The sequence below is a fragment of the Lutra lutra genome, chromosome 5 (assembly GCF_902655055.1).
Source record: "Lutra lutra chromosome 5, mLutLut1.2, whole genome shotgun sequence".
NCBI lineage: Eukaryota > Metazoa > Chordata > Mammalia > Carnivora > Mustelidae > Lutra > Lutra lutra.
In genome coordinates, this window is record NC_062282.1 from 77,789,184 (window position 1) to 77,807,373 (window position 18,190).

The 18,190-nt window shown below is 47.4% G+C and overlaps 1 protein-coding gene and 1 long non-coding RNA gene across 3 annotated transcripts in view; one reads left to right on the forward strand and one right to left on the reverse strand.

The window, feature by feature from the left end:
- CTNNA1 (catenin alpha 1) overlaps positions 1-15,948 on the forward strand; it is a 181,176-nt gene extending 165,228 nt beyond the window's left edge. For both annotated transcript variants that reach the window (XM_047729759.1, XM_047729760.1), the window contains exons 12-18: positions 5,220-5,420; positions 5,962-6,113; positions 10,871-10,981; positions 12,101-12,282; positions 12,399-12,504; positions 14,050-14,184; positions 15,025-15,948. In XM_047729759.1, coding sequence (XP_047585715.1) covers positions 5,220-5,420; positions 5,962-6,113; positions 10,871-10,981; positions 12,101-12,282; positions 12,399-12,504; positions 14,050-14,184; positions 15,025-15,312 — 1,175 coding nt within the window. In that variant the 3' untranslated portion in view covers positions 15,313-15,948. The remainder of the gene's footprint in view (positions 1-5,219; positions 5,421-5,961; positions 6,114-10,870; positions 10,982-12,100; positions 12,283-12,398; positions 12,505-14,049; positions 14,185-15,024) is intronic.
- Positions 10,976-15,135, reverse strand: LOC125100021 (uncharacterized). The gene is made up of 3 exons (XR_007127421.1): positions 15,004-15,135; positions 14,253-14,394; positions 10,976-11,964 (listed from the first exon to the last, which is right to left on the reverse strand). It is a non-coding gene; the product is annotated as an uncharacterized LOC125100021 (long non-coding RNA).
- Positions 15,949-18,190: the final 2,242 nt, after the last annotated feature.

The window sequence follows — 18,190 nt, forward strand, 5'->3', positions numbered from 1 at the left end:
GCCCGCCCAACCCCAGGAAGAGAGTGGGGGCTCTTTTTTACCAACTTGTATTCAGAATGTGACTTGTAAATATTTGGAGATGGTTAAGATGGTAGAGCGCATTCAGCAAACCCCAAGTATATTTATACTGACTGATCCCTTAAGGACAGGAGTTTGAAATTTATCAAAGTGATAAAGACTGTTTGAATTTCATTTGAATTGTATTTGATAAATGTTTTCCATGGAAGTGTAATTTACTCTTAAATGTTTATTCTGGTTATATGTGGAAGTTTCAGTTACCTCCTTTTTTTTTTTTTTTTTTTTTTTTTTTTAAATTCAAGTGTTTGGTTAGAGTGGTTCTAATTGGGCTTATTACATTTCTTTACCTCACGCTTTTGGAAACAAATAGTATACCACATTAGATACTTTAGGGTAACACTTAAGAGTGGTGATTTGTACTTCTTCACTAAGTGTCCGTGTGCCCAAAGAATTTGGTTTGACTGAAGGCCATTATTACTATTCTTTTTGATGGAAGGCCACTAAATAAAAGGATTATTATACCTAATTTGGGGAGGGGTTGTGTTTGAGAGCAAAAAAAACCTATGAAACTACAGATAAAGTAGTGGTCAAGTTGGGTGTGATTTCTGATTCCTGTGCCCACTAGCTGTGTGACTTTGAGCAGTTCAGTTAATACTTACGTGCCTTGGTTTCCTCATTAATTAATGGTGTTTTTTAATTTTATTTTTTAAAAGACTTATTTTAGAGCACATAGGCATACATGGGGGAGGGACAGAGGGAGAGAATCTCAGACTTCACAGTGAGTCTAGAGCCAGATGTGGGGCTCAATCCCATGGCCCTGAAGTCATGATCTGAGCCAAAACCAAGAGTCAGAGGCTTCACTGACTGAGCTGCCCAGGTGCCCCTAATTTTTTTTTTTTAAATGGCTAGTCTATAAAGAGTTAAATGTCAAGCACTCAGAATAGATTAAGTCCTCTATATGAAGTATTAATATTGTCACCTCCTGTGTCTGTATAAGTTTACATCAGTAAGTAGAGTCAGAGCAAAGGGTATACAGAATGGGCCCTGTTACTCATCATGGATTGAAGTATGAGTTCATGCAGCCTTTTTGGAGAATTCCAGTTGGCTTGGTGCTTGGAGGGCAGTTAGGCATCACACATCTACTTTAAACATATATGCCTTTTGACTTAGTAATCCTATTGCTAGAAATTTTCCCCAGGGATATGTACCTAAATATTTGCCAAAATACCTGTACAAGGATGTTCTTGTCAAGCAAAATGTCTAAGAGAAGACTAGGTAAGTTAATTATGGCCCCTGCATCTATTCATTAGGGTACTTTGCAGTCAGCAAAAAGGATGAGATCGATGGGTGGAGGCAGGCCTAGAAAGGTTTTGAAATGAAAAACATAAAATAGTGTCCATAATATGATCCCTTATTAGATAGACTGTTGTGTTTGTGACTTTTTTCCTCTTAAGTGGCACCTCTGATGTTGAATAGTCAGTGTGTTTAATGGGGTACAGATTGGTGTGTCAACTCATAATGGACCCATGCTGAGTTTCCTTGGTAATTCAATTAAAGCTAAAGTAATTTATGGTTTAGGTTAGCATAGGTACCTCCAACCCTCCCTTGTTTGTACCTGTCCAGTGGAAATTCATTTCTGCCTGATGGCTGAAGTGTAGTGAGCAGAATTGGTGCTTAAGTCTTGGGTATGTGGTGGCCTCAGCTAGATGGGGCTTTCCTAGAGACAGCTGTTGAGGGATGGGAGAGACTATTACTTTAGTCAGCTTCCCAAAATAGAAGGCTTCCTTTGTTGCTAAAACATGGCAAGCCCTTCCTTGGTTTAGGTTCACTAGAAGAAAGCCAGTGTGAATTCAAGAAAGTGAAAAATTGATCTTTTTTTTTTTTTTAAAGATTTTATTTATTTATTTATTTATTATTTGACAGAGATCACAAGTAGGCAGAGAGGCAGGCAGAGAGAGAGGAGGAAGCAGGCTCCCGGCTGAGCAGAGAGCCCGATGCGGGGCTGGATCCCAGGACCCTGAGATCATGACCCGAGCCGAAGGCAGAGGCTCAACCCACTGAGCCACCCAGGCGCCCCTCAAAATTGATTTTTAAAAACATCAGTGTCTAGGGGCGCCTGGGTGGCTCAGTGGGTTGAGCCTCTGCCTTCGGCTCGGGTCATGATCTCAGGGTCCTGGGATCGAGCCCCGCATCGGGCTCTCTGCTCAGCCGGGAGCCTGCTTCCCCCTCTCTCTCTGCCTGCCTCTCTGCCTACTTGTGATCTCTGTCAAATAAATAAATAAAATCTTTAAAAAAAAAAATCAGTGTCTAGATGAAGGTTAACAAATCTTTGGTGTAAGTTTGGGCTACTTTGTCTAATGAATGAAAAAGAATGCCATGCTTCATTGATTCTCAGATGTGTTTCCTCACCAGAATTAACAATCTTGAAACAGGGATGAATTTTAAAATCAGCAATAAAAGAAAACATTGGTCCATGGTTTAGTTAGCAATACTTCTTCCTTTTTGTTTATTTTCCTTTCCTTGGTGAGACGAAATACAAATGAAAAAATGTGTTAGGTTTAGCAAAAGCAAAAGTTATGTGCAGGCTCAGTATCAGTCTGTTCAGCTTACGTTATGTAAAGAGTTTGTATTATAAAAGGTGCTTCCAGTGGGTTCCCCACCCATTTATTCTTATGATTGCTTTATATATCCTCCCTAAAATTTGTTTATGAAAAAGTTTAATAATATTTTCTCTGTTAATAGTACGATGGAAACTCTAGCAAGTCTCCTCTAGTTTTTGAATTAGGGTCTTGTTAGCCATACAGTGGTAATTCATTTTTCCCTTCTATAATAGGAATTCATACTGTATTTTGGCTTTCACTGGAAATATTTTAATTTATTTAAAGAAGAACTTTTATAGCAATTTTAAGTTCACAGCAAAATTAAGAGGAAGGTACAGAGATTTTCTGTCTGTCTGTACCCCCACACATGCACAGCCTCCCCCATCGTGGTGGCACATTTGTCACAGTTGATGAACCTGTACATCATTATCACCCGAAGTCCATAATGTACATTACTGTTCACTCTTGGTTGGTGTACCTGCCATGGGTTTGGACAAATGTATCCATCATTACAGTGTCCTATGTAGTGTTTACTGCCCTAAAAAATCCTCTTTACTCTGCCTATTCTTCCCTCCCGCCTCCAACTCCCAGTATATTTTACTGTCTCCATAGTTTTATTGCCTTTTCCAGAAGGTCATTTGGTTGGAATCATAGAGTATGTAGCCTTTCAGATTGGCATCTTTCATTTAATACACACTGAAGGTTTCTCCATGTCTTTTTGTGGCTCCGTAGCTCATTTGTTGTCAGTACTGAATAATATCCCATGGTCTGGATTTACCTCATTTTTTCCTTCACCCACTGAAGGACATCTTGGTTGCTTTCAGCTTTTGGCAGTTACGAACAAAGCTGTCGTAAACATCCATGTGCAGGTCTTTATGTGGACCTAAGTTTTCAGCTCCTTTGGATAAATACCAAGGAGTGGGACTCCTGGAGCCAGGGTCAGGGTGTTGAATTTTATAGGAAACACATTTTTACCAAACTTCTTTTTCAGTTCTTTTACATCATTACTACTATCTCATTGTGATTTTTTTTTTTTTTCATCTTCATTTTGCCTGCAGTCTCTTGGGAACTATAAGGAGGAGGGCTTTGGTTTCTCTTGGGGCCTACACTGGAGCCTGAAGCCCAGAGTCAGGGCACTGTGGTGCTCTGCTCTTTGGTAGATACACTAAGTACCACTTGCCTCTGGCTCCCTTTGACATGAAAGGAAATAGCACCATGACCACTGTCTTGTTTAAAGTATCTTAAGAGGTCAAGCTTACTGTTACCTCCCTTCTAGACACTGTCACATAGAACTTGACTGAGTATGTTAGCAGAGGCTGCAAGGGGAAGGGGAATGGCCATTGGAAATGGATTAAATCAGGAGGCAGTCCAGAATAATGACATGTCAGTGCAGAAGAGGGCCAGGGCTGGCAAAGAAATGACCAGTTGCATTTTTTAAGCAGCTAACATTTACCCTGATTATTCTGGCTCCTCCAGAAAAACCAGGACCTTTGGTCTTTGACCTGTTGTACCAGGTATTCTTTTGGCTTAAGCGAGTGAGCATGTCTTCTACAAGTTCTTAAAGGTCTTAAAGAAAACTCCTTTCTGAACAGAAAGACAGTGGCCAAATGAGGACATGGGGGCTTTCCTTTCTTTCACTTTCCTACCCACCCCACAGAGTCTGAGCAGCCCTGTCATTTGGGCTATCTGCTGGTGGTCTCTGCATTTCTGGGGCAGTGAGAACATTTCCTTCACCATTCTGGGTGGGCCGGTTCAGATTGACATCATCCATTTGAATAGCTCTATAGTGCCCATATTTTATACCTTCTCTGCTCTTGGACATTTTGGTTGCTTCCACTTTGCTGTTACTATAGATGAAACTGAGGCTGACTCCTTACTCTGGGGTTCCCAGAATCCAGTGTTAAGCATTTTGCTTTGTGGAAAAATAGTTTCAGTGGGTTTTCCAGATCCAGGTCTATAACTAGTAGGAGTCACCTGTCAGCTTAACAGGATTCAAGGGTTTTTGCAAATACCACAGTAGTTCCATGGCCACCTGTGAAAGGATTACTAAATGTTTTGCCCCAGGTGGGTTCCCTTGGTGTCTTCCAGAGGAGGCTTCATTTTGCTTTCCAGCACCTTCTATCCCAGGGCTGTCCTGGCTTCTTGGCAAATTGTCTGAATACCACTGGCATCTACTGGAGGGAGGGGCAAGGGACTGGAAGGATAGAGCCTTCTAGTGAATGCTTTCTTCTATTTTAGACTTTGTTTTGGACCTAAGGTCAGTGAGATTAAAAGAAGAGAGAAGTTATTAAGGTTTCTGTGATCTGAATTTTCTGCCTGGCTTACAGAACAGTTGTGCCTTAAAGATCTTGATTCATCTCTCCCTCTACCTATAAACCTGGAATTGAAGATTGTTATTCTTGGAGGTGATTACAGGTTGAGTTTCTGTGGGACAGTTAATCCAGTGGTGAGTCTGGTCTCTTCAGTGAAATGATACATGGGGAGCTTTGGCTCTGCATCTGACCCAGAACAAGCACTGAGTGAGTGATAGATGCCAGCCTGTAGTTGTCCCCTTCTAGTGGAATGCCTTCTCCCTCATTCAGGTTTTTATTTGTTCTTCAGAAAATCACATTTTGGAAGATGTGAACAAATGCGTCATTGCTCTCCAGGAGAAAGATGTGGATGGGCTGGACCGCACAGCTGGTGCGATTCGAGGCCGGGCTGCTCGGGTCATTCATGTAGTGACCTCAGAGATGGACAACTATGAGCCAGGGGTCTACACAGAGAAGGTGCTGGAAGCCACAAAGCTGCTCTCCAACACAGGTATGGGGACTCCCTCCCTGACCACTCTGTGAGTCCAGACCCTGTGGTTAGGAAGGGTGAAATCAGGACACAGTGCAGGTCTGCCCATGACATGTCTGGGTCAAACATCAGACTTTGAGAAGTTGATCCGCCAAGTTAAGTGTTTCACCTTTCTTTCCCATGCGTCCCACAGCTTATGATGGAAATAGTTCTGAACATATTTGAGATGAATTTCTTTGTTGAGTCTTGTTAGTGAATAAATACTAAATTAAGGGCGGGGGGCGGTCCTGTTCTTAAGCAAGGCCTCCACTTTGTCTCACTTTAGTGGCTCATCCATCCAAATCTGGTATTGCAGAATCTGGTCAGAGACAAAGATGATTTGAGTCTTGGTAAAATACAGTGTTTAATTTATTTCCACTATAAATATTGCTCACAAAGGTAGAGGCAGAGGCTCTTCATCACATACCTCGCTGCCTCTGTGTCACTGAGGGATTGAGGGAGGGCTGGTAGAATGGTGCTGTCTGCCGGGCCAGCAGGATCTGCCTCGCCTCTTTCTCCACAGTCATGCCACGTTTTACGGAGCAAGTGGAGGCAGCCGTGGAAGCCCTCAGCTCAGACCCTGCCCAGCCCATGGATGAGAACGAGTTTATCGATGCCTCCCGCCTGGTGTACGATGGCATCCGGGACATCAGGAAAGCAGTGTTGATGATAAGGGTGAGTAACTACATTTTAGACATTTTAACAGCTTCTTTCTTATCATTTGCTAAACTTGAGCAGTGCATCATTCTGGAACTCACCAGATGCGGTGGCAATATATTAAAACCATGAATCTAAAAGCTGTTAGAATGAGGTATATTTAATTATGTTGTCTAAAATGACTTTTAGTTGCAAGTTAGAGCCCAAACTTGGGCCAAGAAGGGGAGCGAGTATGAGTTGGCTTTGAGGATTTAGTTGCAGGCATATCGTCCCCACAAATAGGAGGCTTCTGGTAAATTAGAGGGAAGAAACACCGAATGAAGGCTCTTCGGTTGAGTAATCCCTTATCCTTCACGTAGAGTGCTGCTGTCCTTGAAGGAGTGGCGGGAAGGCTCCTGGGGCTCAGTGTGCACGGGAAGGATGAGAGCCTATGGCAGCTGCTGCTGATGCTCCTCGAAAGTGCCACCCTCTCCTGGCCCCATTGGACCCACTTGCTCCAAGAACACAGCAGTCTTACCATGTGAGGGAAAGGCCAGCACTCCCTCTGAGGTGGTATAAACAGAGGGGTTTTGAGAAACTACTGTCCCCTCTAATACAGTGCAGGGTGCTGGGCCAGCTCTCAGAGCTGTCTTTCCCTAGCGTTTCGTCTCTCACATGCTGTTCTGAGAATGAGCTTCTTGGTCTGGAAGCAGGGAGTATGCGTCTCTCTCCCCAGAGACCCCTGGGGGTCCTACAAGCCTAGTCCAGGCCCCACTCTCCTTGCAGAACCATGGTTGCCCTGCAGGGCCTGCCTGCTGCAGAGATAGCGGCTGGGCTGGGCTGGGCTGGGCTGGGCTGGGCTGGGCTGGGCTGGGCTGGGCTGCCGGGCTGGTAGGCTCAGGGGAGTTTCATTTACACTTTCATGGTTTGCTAGTCAAACCTCTCAAGGTAGGCAGGGATTCTGCCCCACTTTTTATCTTCTCAGCTTGGCACCATGCAGAATCTAGCCAGATTGTCAGCTGGAAACAGAGGCCATTTCTAAGGCAGTGGCATGAGGCTAGACCCATTTTGTATGCAGTGTAGAAACACTTGGGCAAGACCGCTGCTGCTCCTCCCTGGGGGTGAGGAGGAAAGAGAAGTGTTCATGGATTGCCTGGTAGGCTGCTGACTTTTCTTACTGGCTCTGATCCCCTACACATGGTGGGGGTTGGGGGCAGGGAATTGATTTGCTTTCTCCATCCCTGCATACGTGTGGCCAAGAAGAAACCTGGCCTGGGTGAATGATAGGTTAAACCCAGCAGCCACAGCTCAGTGGTGTGAAGGGACTCACAGTCCCATCGACTGTGAGTTCATTGATAATGAACATAGCCCTATTTTTCCAGACTTCTTTTCCATACTGACAGACACTTAAATAGAATAAAAGGAACCTTAAGGATAAAGAGGAGTCATGGGTGGCTGAGGTTTGAGGGGTTTAAGTGAGTAGATCCTGCAGACATGAAAGGAAATGCATGCATTTCTTCAAGTCCTGTTGTGGGAAAGCAAGTCCTGGGAGCAGGCAAGCCTCCCAGGCCCCTCTTTCAGCTCTCAGACTATAGGCAGGTTCCCTCATCTCCAGAGGTACTGGTGGTTTTAATGAGCTGTAATGTAGGTAATGTGCCCAGCGCAGGGCCAGGCCATGAAGGAACTGTGCTGGGACATAAGGATGGCAGCGGCCTGGCAGGAGCACGGTCTTGGGGCCTTGGTTGGGAGAGGCATGGGCCTCTGGGAGCCCTGGAGCTGGGGCGCGGCAGGCAGAGGCCTGTGAGGCAGCCATGTGGCAGGTCCTCGCTAATGGCTGTGCACCTGAGCTTTGTTGCTGCTTCAGTTCAAGACTCCTTCCAGTCCCAGGAACTCTCAGCTGCTTGCTGTCTCGTCCTCTACCTCAGCCCTTCAGCTCCTTCCTTATCATTACCAGTGTCAGGTGTCGCTTTCCGCAGCTCCCACTCTCTAGGACTGTGACGACCTTGAATCTTCCTCCCTTGCCACCGCACTCGGTCTCTCTGGTCTTTGCTTCACTCCTCTTCTAGCTTTGCGTCTCTTGTTAGTCCACAGACTCTCCTTTGCGCCATTTTACTTGCTTCTGGTGCCTCGCGCAGTAGGGTCCTCATGGAATCCGCCATTTGCTGAGCGCGGAGGAGTGCAGGCAACCGCCCCTCCTGGGGTCCTGGAACCGGCCAGTATTGCCCCCCAGTCTTAGCGCCTGGGGACGGTTTCAGACTTCCTGCTCGCCTCCTGCGTGACCTGCTATTTCTCTGGTGCGGCAATGGTCTGGACATCCTGCCTGCTCCCTGCCCTGGCTGTGCACGTGGACTCTGCTTTCCCCTCTCTCTGTGACTGTCCCAGTGCTCCTGCCTAAGACTGTCCCCTTCCTTCTTCGTGGCACTTTTCCCTCCTCTCTAAGAAAACCTCTTGGCCCCCCTCCTTCTTAGTCTGCTTTGCCGCTTTGTCCTCTTCTCTTCAGCTTCTGACCAGTGGCATGCCGGGTAGCAAAGTTCTCAAACTCTTCTCCAACTGTCCTCATTCCCTTGGTGGGTAAGACTTAAGAAAAGCATCCGGGGTGACTCTCCTGAGTCCCACACTCACCTGCCCCTTTCTGCCACTCTGTTATCTAATAGGCACGTCCTTATCTTTTACCCCTACCCTGTGCCACCTGGTCTTATGTGTTAGTTGATGGCAATCTACCTTCTACTTGCTCAGGCCCAAACCTCATATTCCCTCTTGCTTGCTCTTTTGGTCTCCTGTCCCACATCGATCTGTCAGCACATCCTGTCAGATCTACCTTCATAATACAAAGCACATGTGAACAGTCCCCACTGTAGCCCAGACCATTAGCATCTCTCACTTGGATTCATGCAGCTGCCTCCCTGTTCTCATCCTTCAATGCCTGCAGTCTCACTCTCCGCAGAGCAACCCAAGTGATCCTTTTAAGCTTCAGTCTGGTCATGTTACCCACTGCTCAGCACCCTCTGCAGGCTGTGTGGGGCACCAGTCCTTACATTAGCCTGCAGGCCTTCTAGGACCTCACCGCCTGCTGCTCCCTTGGGGTTCTTGTTGACTGGAGTGGACCTGTGACATGAGGGCAGTGAGTTGAGTTTCTCCTCTATGGCTTTCTTGCTCATCTAATTCCCCAGGCAAGTTCCTGCCTCTGGCCTTGGTTCTGGTGATGACCCCATTGAACACTCCCTCTCAGGTACCTCCCCTATCCTGCTCACTGTTTTTTATCACTCGCCACTTTCTTATGTGATAAAATTTACTTTCTCATTTTGTTTCTTGTCATTTCTCCCATTTGTATATATGCAAGAACAGGGACATTGCTGTGTGTTAGTTATTTTGTACCTCCAGGGCCCAGAACAGTACTTGGCACACAGATACTCTGCAAAAATCAAAGAGGAGGAGGTACTGGGTTTTCTTGGCAAGCACAGTTCTTGGGTCTCTGCTGGAGGAGTACAGAAGCAGAGGTATTACCAGCAGGCACGTTTTTGAGAAAGATCCTCCACAGGTGTCTGTGACCCTAGGATTTAAAATGGCCAATGGTGCTGTAGTGTTTCATGTTGCCAGGTCAGAGAGACTCCAGGATCTTCCATTTCGGTGTTCTTTGTGGCTTGCTGGTTCCTAGTGTGACCCCCCAACCTCACGCCATCCCTACCTCATCTCACTGAGGGACAGGCTTGGCATTTGCCTGTGTACAAACCCAAGATAGTCTTGGCCGGGCCAGATGCTTCCTCACACATCCTCACATTGGGGCTTCACAGCGAGCCCTTGGGATGGGTTTGGATTAGGTCCTGATGCAGATGAGGGACTCGCCTCACTGCCCTCCTGTCACAGGCCGACCAGCTGGGCCAAGAGCCAACCCCAGCTGTTCTGCCTGCTGCCCTGTTACTGATAACTTCCAGAAGACAACATTATGTTTCAAGTTAGCAGCTAATCATGAGAGGCTGGAGGTTGTGTGAAATAGGAATTTTATTTCATAAATAAAGAGCTAGGACTGGTAATCAGAACCTTTGGTACATAACTCAGGCCTTACCTGCCATATTCCTTTTGTATTAATAAAATTAAAAAGGATCTATCAAAATACATTGCTTATTGGGGCACCTGGGTGGCTCAGTGGGTTATGCTGCTGCCTTCGGCTCGGGTCATGATCTCAGGGTCCTGGGATCAAGTCCTGCATCGGGCTCTCTGCTTGGCGGGGAGCCTGCTTTCCTCTCTCTCTCTCTGCCTGCCTCTCCGTCTACTTGTGATCTCTCTCTGTCAAATAAATAAATAAAAAATGAAAAAAATACATTGCTTATTTGTATTCCTCAAAGCAGTATCCTAAGAGAAACCCCAATATTATGTAATTCATTAATTTTTTTTTGCCGCCAAGTGGGAAGGTTATAAAAATATGCTTAATGTTGGATATTTCTTTTTAATATAGTGTGCTTCCTACCCCGAGTAATCGTCACCTTTGTGTTAGGATATAGGTGCATGATTTCAAAGAGAGTGTTGACTCAAGTGGAAGTTGAAGCCTCAGCCCCCATAAGAAACTCCTTGCCCCTTTGGCAAGTGTTGATGTGGTGCCTTTGCCCGGTGTTTGTTGGGTGGGCTTCCAACGTGAGCATCAGTGAGGTGGGGTCTTGGACGAATAATGAATGATTTTAACTTCATTCCCCAGAACTGTTAGGAACATGGCACATGAAAATCCAGACCTTTGGGTGTTCATACATTGGGCTCAGAGGCCCGGGGTTGTGTCTGACTTGTGATCTCTGTGTTGGTGGTAGACCCCCGAGGAACTGGATGACTCTGACTTTGAGACGGAGGACTTCGATGTCAGAAGTAGGACAAGCGTCCAGACAGAAGATGATCAGCTGATAGCTGGCCAAAGTGCCCGGGTAAGAGACATTATTTGACTTCACTTTGCTGCTCCTCCCTGTGCCACTAGGAACTTGGCTTTTTATTTTCTAGGAAAACACTGAGTATTGAGAACACCATTTTCCCATTCTCTCTCTGGCAGCAGGACTGAGGTGAACCTCAGTTGTGGCACATGCTAGCCTGTTGTATGTTCCTCCAGAATGCCTCCTTGGTTGGGAGCAGGGCAGGAACAAGCCCTCTGCCTCAGCTGTGCCCTGGGGCTTTGGTTGATGACAGAGCCCTGCATCGGGAGCACCCTAGCATCCAGTCAATGCAATGTTTGTTAAAAGGATTGTGAAATTCGAAAAAGATTGCTGTCTTTGCCCAATTTAATGATATCATGGGTATGAACTATTTAATTATTCATGGTTTACAAAAAAAAAACAACAGTGGTACATTCAAGAAAATCATTCAGAGCCATTGCATTCATTTGAGTCATTAAATCTTCAATCAATAGCATTTATGTTTTTGGGAGCATGCCAAGAAATATTTCTGTGGAGTCTTTTTGCACTCCGTAGAAATCATTTTGAACAGCAAATGCATCCTTGCTTTTGGACCCCACTCCATCATGAGCGCTTGGGGAAGCTGAGTGGGGAGCAGCTCCAGGCTTGGTGTCCGTGGGCCTTGAGGTGGGCACCAGGCCTCTAGATGCTGCTTTTATAGGGTTTCAGTGCCATGTCACATAGCTAAAAGTAGAAGCCATGGGAAGTGCTCAGGCAGGGCCCACCAGGGAGAGGGCTCCATGCATCATTCCCTTCTCGTATGTCCTCTCCCCACGGCAGCAGGCAGAGGATAAACTCACCAAAAAATTAAGCAGCTTCTTTTCGTGTACAGGTGTGATCTGGAAGCTTCCATGTTAGGTTTCTATCCCTTGCAGTGTGTTTTCTCCACACAAAAACTTGTTCTTGAAAGTGGGTCGGAAATTCAGGCTGCTGTCAACTTCTCCAAATGAGAAGAAATGGACCTTCAGGAAAAATGAAATCTATTAAAGCATTATCTTACCTATGTCATAGATTGCTTGGTAGAAATACTCTGGGCTAATGCACTGTGAGAACTTCATCTTCTCTTTCTGTAAGAGCTTTCTGTGCTTCTGATTCCAGGCGATCATGGCTCAGCTTCCCCAGGAGCAAAAAGCAAAGATTGCAGAACAGGTGGCCAGCTTCCAGGAAGAAAAGAGCAAGCTGGATGCCGAAGTGTCCAAGTGGGACGACAGTGGTAATGACATCATCGTGCTGGCCAAGCAGATGTGCATGATTATGATGGAGATGACAGACTTCACCCGGTGAGCCGCCCCCACCCCCACCACGTGCACGGAGGTGACCCTGTGCTGCTTTGCAGACCTTTTCTTTTTCTGTCCATATCCAGTTACATATGACAGTGCCTGTTCTCTCTCGTCAGAGGTAAAGGGCCGCTCAAAAATACATCAGATGTGATCAGTGCCGCCAAGAAAATTGCAGAGGCTGGATCCAGGATGGACAAGCTCGGCCGGACCATTGCAGACCATGTGAGTGAGAGCCTTGCTCTGGGTTTCTTAGGTCACCCCAACCTGGACTGTTCCAAGGTGGTGACAGTAATGTTTTTCTGGGAACACAACACTCTTATCTCTGACATTGTGCTTAACTTGTCAACCTCCCTGATTAATACCAGCAGAGATTTGTAAGGATTTCTGAATTCCTCCTTTCCTTTGACAAGTCTTAGGAGGCAGGCACAGTGTGCGTGCGAGCACCTCTCTAGAGCAGGTGTGTGTATCCTGCCGTCTGCCGTGGTGGCGGCTCGGCAGCCGCTACTGTGGGCTGCTGCTTGTTCTCTCCTCCTTGCCTGCAGATCTAGCCGGGAGCTGTCTCTGGGGGCCTCCCACACTGAAACTGGGCAGCTCGTGGGGGTATTTCATCTAAGAACTAGATGCCCCATGCTAGTGCTTTGAAAAGCTGATGGGCTCCGCTGGGGACAGATGTGTCTGTCCCCTGTACCATGTGTTCTCAAGCACCCAGCCTTCATCCCTTTGTTTCCATATGCATGTATCAACAAATGTCGTTCCTGCCTCCTGGCAAGTTTATACTACATCTCCCTTGATGCTCTTAAGTTTATTCTCAGAGCCCCTGTAGCCCATTAGAGTTTCTGTCTGCAGGTCCAGCCCTGCAGTCCCCTCCTTGCTGGAAGGATCCAAGCTGCAGAACAAGTGGCCATGTTTCCTCACCACTCAAGCCAAAGATGCAGAGGTCCTTCTTGACTCCCCTCTTTGCAATCCAGGACTAAGCCCTGGTGTATCTGCTGGCCACACCCAGTCTTTTCCTCTCTGCAACCACCAGCTCAGCCCAGGCCTCCACAGCCCAGGCCCAGCCAGTGGTATCCTCTCCTCACTGGTCCTGCCCTCCACTCTGGGACATGGCCATCAGCACAGTCCTAATGGGCAGACCAGATGGGGTCCACAGTTCTTCACTAGCTTCCTCGCACAACATTCGGGAGCCCCAGCATGCTTTCCAGGCCTCTGTTGAGACCACCTCTCAGTACACTCCAGCCTCACCGGAGGGAGGGGTTTGCTGTAAACACTTGAGAGAGGCGCTCTATTTTGTTGCTGGGGGGAAAGCTTCCTAAGCCATCCTCAGCTTTGGCAACAGGACGGGAAATGGGCTGCCCTTGAGTTTCCCTGAAGCTGGTCAAGACCTCAGGTGTTCTTTCCCTTGCCGTCAGGTTACTCACTCATCCCCCATCTTTGCTGAAAGTTAGCATCTTTTTATCAGATGTTTACAGTGTGCAGCACAGTTGAGCACATAAAGTGCCTGTGAGCAGAAGAGCACTTGGGTGGTTATTAGCTCAAAGCATTCTCTCCCTTTTGTCAGAACCAGGCTCTTGCTGAGGCTTTTTCTCCCTTTGAGGCACGTGGGCCTCAGCAGAGCGAGCCTAGGACCGGAGTCCCCCAGTAACTGGTAACTCCCCTCCCCTGCCCTTCAGGGCACACTGAGCTGTACCCAGCTGAGCCCGGTGTTGGGGGGGGCTGTGTTGGGGCCAGGCCTGGGTTGGGATGCTGAACCTGCTGCTCCCCCATCAGTGCCCAGACTCAGCCTGCAAGCAGGACCTGCTGGCCTACCTGCAGCGGATCGCCCTCTACTGCCACCAGCTCAACATCTGCAGCAAAGTCAAGGCCGAGGTGCAGAATCTAGGAGGGGAGCTCGTCGTCTCTGGGGTAAGTTATATCCATGAAAAGTGATTCTCCAAAATGAAAGTAGCCTCTTGGCCGCATATACTTCTTACCTGCCCTGAAACCAGGAAAGTGCACTGTGGAAAAACCATTGGTTTCTTCTCCGTCCTCAGTGCCCATGGGCTTCATGTCAGGCACCCTGATGAACCGCAGTGCCTGGTGACAGCTGGGAGCCAATTCCTGGCTGGTCTCTCCCTGGGAAAAAGTATTTTTATCTTTCTTGTTCTCCCCCTAGAGAGAAATTGAACCTGTTCCAAAATTACAAAGATAACCTAGCCAGGCTTTCTCAGACCTCCTCCACCCTTCTTCACAGAGTATTCAAGCAGTATCTCTCCCTGTGCCACGGTTCTGAACCCTTCATCACATTGGGCCGGGAGGAGAGGAGTTCTTGCTTGGCCTGCTGGGTTCCCCGGGTTCCCTGTAGCTTCTGCTGATCTCAGGGCTTTTCCTTTGAAAGACTCCATGGTATGTGGGACATACTGATGGTCCCTAGGTCATGACTGAAAGTGGTGGGTTTCTGTCTAGGAAGCCTCCTTGCCACTGCTGGTTATAGCTCCGCACTCACTCAGACTGATCCTTCTCTGGGTTTTGAGTCTGAGTAAAGATTTGGGAAGGGGTAGGGACAGGCAAGGTGATAGTGCCTTGTGGTTTTGATACTACTCCCTTGACTTCTAAGTATGTGAAACAGGCATGTTAAGCTTTCTTGGATCAGGGCAGTAGCCACTGGGAGAGCAAATCAGGAATGTGGCTACTGCCCAGGCCCCTAGTGTACATGGGGCTGGAGGTCAGGCCTATGATACTCACCACCCTGTCTGTACTTCTCAGGTGGACAGTGCCATGTCCCTGATCCAGGCCGCCAAGAATTTGATGAATGCGGTGGTACAGACAGTGAAGGCATCCTATGTGGCCTCCACCAAATACCAGAAGTCTCAAGGCATGGCTTCCCTTAACCTCCCGGCTGTGTCGTGGAAGATGAAGGCACCTGAGAAAAAGCCCTTGGTGAAGAGAGAGAAGCAGGATGAAACACAGACCAAGATTAAACGGGCATCTCAGAAGAAGCACGTGAACCCTGTGCAGGCCCTAAGTGAGTTCAAAGCCATGGACAGCATCTAGGGCCACCTTGCCAGCTGCCCCCACCCCTTGGGGCTTCTAAAGATCAGTCACTGCTCTTTACTCAAATATATCTGCTAAATAGAACACTGATATTAGATTCCATAGGGAAATAGGCAGATTTTAAACCTGTCCAGGTGGTGAATTTGGCAAGGACATACTTGTGTTTAAATTGGTCAGAAATACTTTTGGAATTCAGGAGCACATTTCTAGCTATATTTTTTGTAAGTTTAAATAAAAATAATTCCATAACCAAAGAGAAACCCACATTAACTTGTTAGTGGCACTCTTGACTGAGTTCTCAGTGTGGCATTAGGGGTTGAGATGCGGGGATCCGAATCCGTTTTGGCTAGAGAGGTGGCTTCCACCAGTCCTGGTTTCTGGGGGTTTGGCTGGTGTCACATGACCAAAGATGTTCCCGAGTAAGCTACGTGGGCATCTTAGGAAGCTGTGCCTGGAGAAGGAGCGTTCCCAGAAAGGTTTTGGGGGCACAAACCACACGAAGCTCGGTAGAACATAATGCATCATGAAGAAAACTGATTATTCTCTTTATGACATGAAATGAGAATTTTAATGCCTGGTTACAATTACTAATGTACTCTGCTGCAGGACATTAATAAAGTTGCTTTTTTCAGACTAGAATGTTGTGATGCCCTAATCAGAACATGCTTTTTTCCCTTTCTTAGCTTCAAATGCAAATTCATCATTGGGCTCACTTCTAATAATTGCAGTGTTTCCTGCCTTGGGCTTTGCAACAGAAGCCTGACAAAAAATAGTGTTTGCTTAGGCAATAATTTAGACTTTACCTTATTTGTGATTACTATAGCGATTACTATAGCTAAAAGGTATAATTTTGCTGTCTTATTTAAATTTTATGAATTTAAATGTTTTTTACACTAACTTTTCCCAGTAAAGTCCACTATGAAACCAAGTCTGAGAGGCCAAGGTGATTTTCTTTGCCTTCTAGTGGGTCGGGTTTTACATTAAACATTTCTTGGATTTGCCCAGAGCATCTGCGGTGCCCTGGTCCCTCGTGGTGTCCCTCTGCCCTGGGGATAGTGTTGCTCAGCCAGAAACACTGTCTGTGCCTCTAAGCTGATAGCTGTCAGGGCTTTGACACTTATGTGCCAGTTCCCCCTCCCTCACTTGGGGAGGGCCTCACCCTCCTCAGGAACTCCGATGTTGGAGCTTCAAGTGCAGGTCAGAACCTTGGAGGCATTCATGATATCTCTGTGGGTGTCTCCCACTCTGTTCTGAATTGTCCTACCAACTTACAACTGTGCTAACAGCTGCCCTAAATATAAAAGTCTCCCTTAACCTCATGTCCTTCCTGGGCACACATACCCTTCTGAAGCACAGGGTCCCAAAGAGACCAATATAGTGCTTGTGTTTTCTTCCTCCTTCCAATTTGGTCAGCTGTGTCCTGGCCATTCTGCTGTCGTCCATCCCACCACCAAGTAGCATGGCTCCTTGTCTCCTCCGTCTCACCATACAGGAGGCCAGGTGAACACTCCTACCCCACCACCTTTCCTCCCCACCACCCCAGCCTTCTTCCTGAAGCCCCTCATGGGACTCCTGGAACACCTGACTGGGCTCCGGTCTTCCTTACCGTGTGCACCTTCTCCTCCTCTTCCTAGTTGTGTGGTCCCAGGGCTCAGTAACTGGGCTCCTTCCTCTCTAGCTCTGCTCTTTCTTTGGATTTTAACCAGAATCCTGGCTTTAAATACCGTCCAAATGCTGACTGCTCTCAGAACTTGACTACTCTGCCTCCTGAATTCTCCACTTGGATGTCTTATTCAGCATCTCAAACTTGAGCTGTCCAGTTTCTTCAAAATGTAGGCGGGTCCAACTACTAGTAACTCACTGCTTCTGCTTACTATTACCTGGTCTAAGCTGTGATCACAGTGTTAATTTATTTCTGTGTAACAGATTGCCCCAAACCTTAGCAGCTAAAGCAACAAACACTCATTACCTCAGTTTTTGAAGATAAGAATCCAGGAGCAGCTCAGTGATAAGCTCTGACTTGGGGACTCATGGGACTGCAGTGTCTGAGGCCTTGATGGGCTGGGGGATCTGCTTCTGAGCTCCTTCACATGGCTGCTGGCAGAAGGCCTTGGCTCCATCCTGCATGGGCCTTTTCATAGAGCCGCTCACAACATGGTAGCTGGCTTCCCCCAGAAGGACTGATCCAGAGAGATTGGCAGCTGGAAAAAAATAACAGCAAGCAGATGGAAGCTACAGGGTTTTTAAAAACAAAACAAACCCACCCTGATCTTAGAAAAGTGATAAATCATCACTTCTGCTGTACTGTGTTGGTCACATCAACCCCTGCCCCCTCACCCCCAGTGCACTGTGAGAAGGGACAGCACATGGGGCAAATGTCGGGGGGGGCTGGGCTCCCACAGTCCTGTACATCCCGCCCACTGCAGTGACCTTCCCACCAGGCTTCCCCAGTCATCCTATTCCTTCACTCCACTACCCACGACAGTCACAGGAACCCCGATAAAAAGTCTGATAGTGTCGTTCTCTTAGCTCAGCCCTTAGAGAGGCTTCCATCTCCCAGTAAAAGTCCTTGTGATGGGCCTGGTCTCTTGCCCATCTGGCCTTTACTCCCCAGTCTCTGTCATTCTGCCTCTGCACTTGTGTACCCGCTGCCTGCCTGCAGGGCACCCTCCCCAGATATCTCCCTGGGCCTCCAGGTATCCTGCTGAAAGTTCTCTAACCCGAAACCCCCTCCCTGATAGTACCCTGCCCTCTCTCTCCACAGTGTATGCATCCATGTGGGTGGGAATCTTTCGTTCCTTGCTGACTTTCCAAGGCCCCAGGCACGGAGTGAGCAGCAGCTCCAGGACATCGCTGAGCCCATGAGGCACTGGCCTCC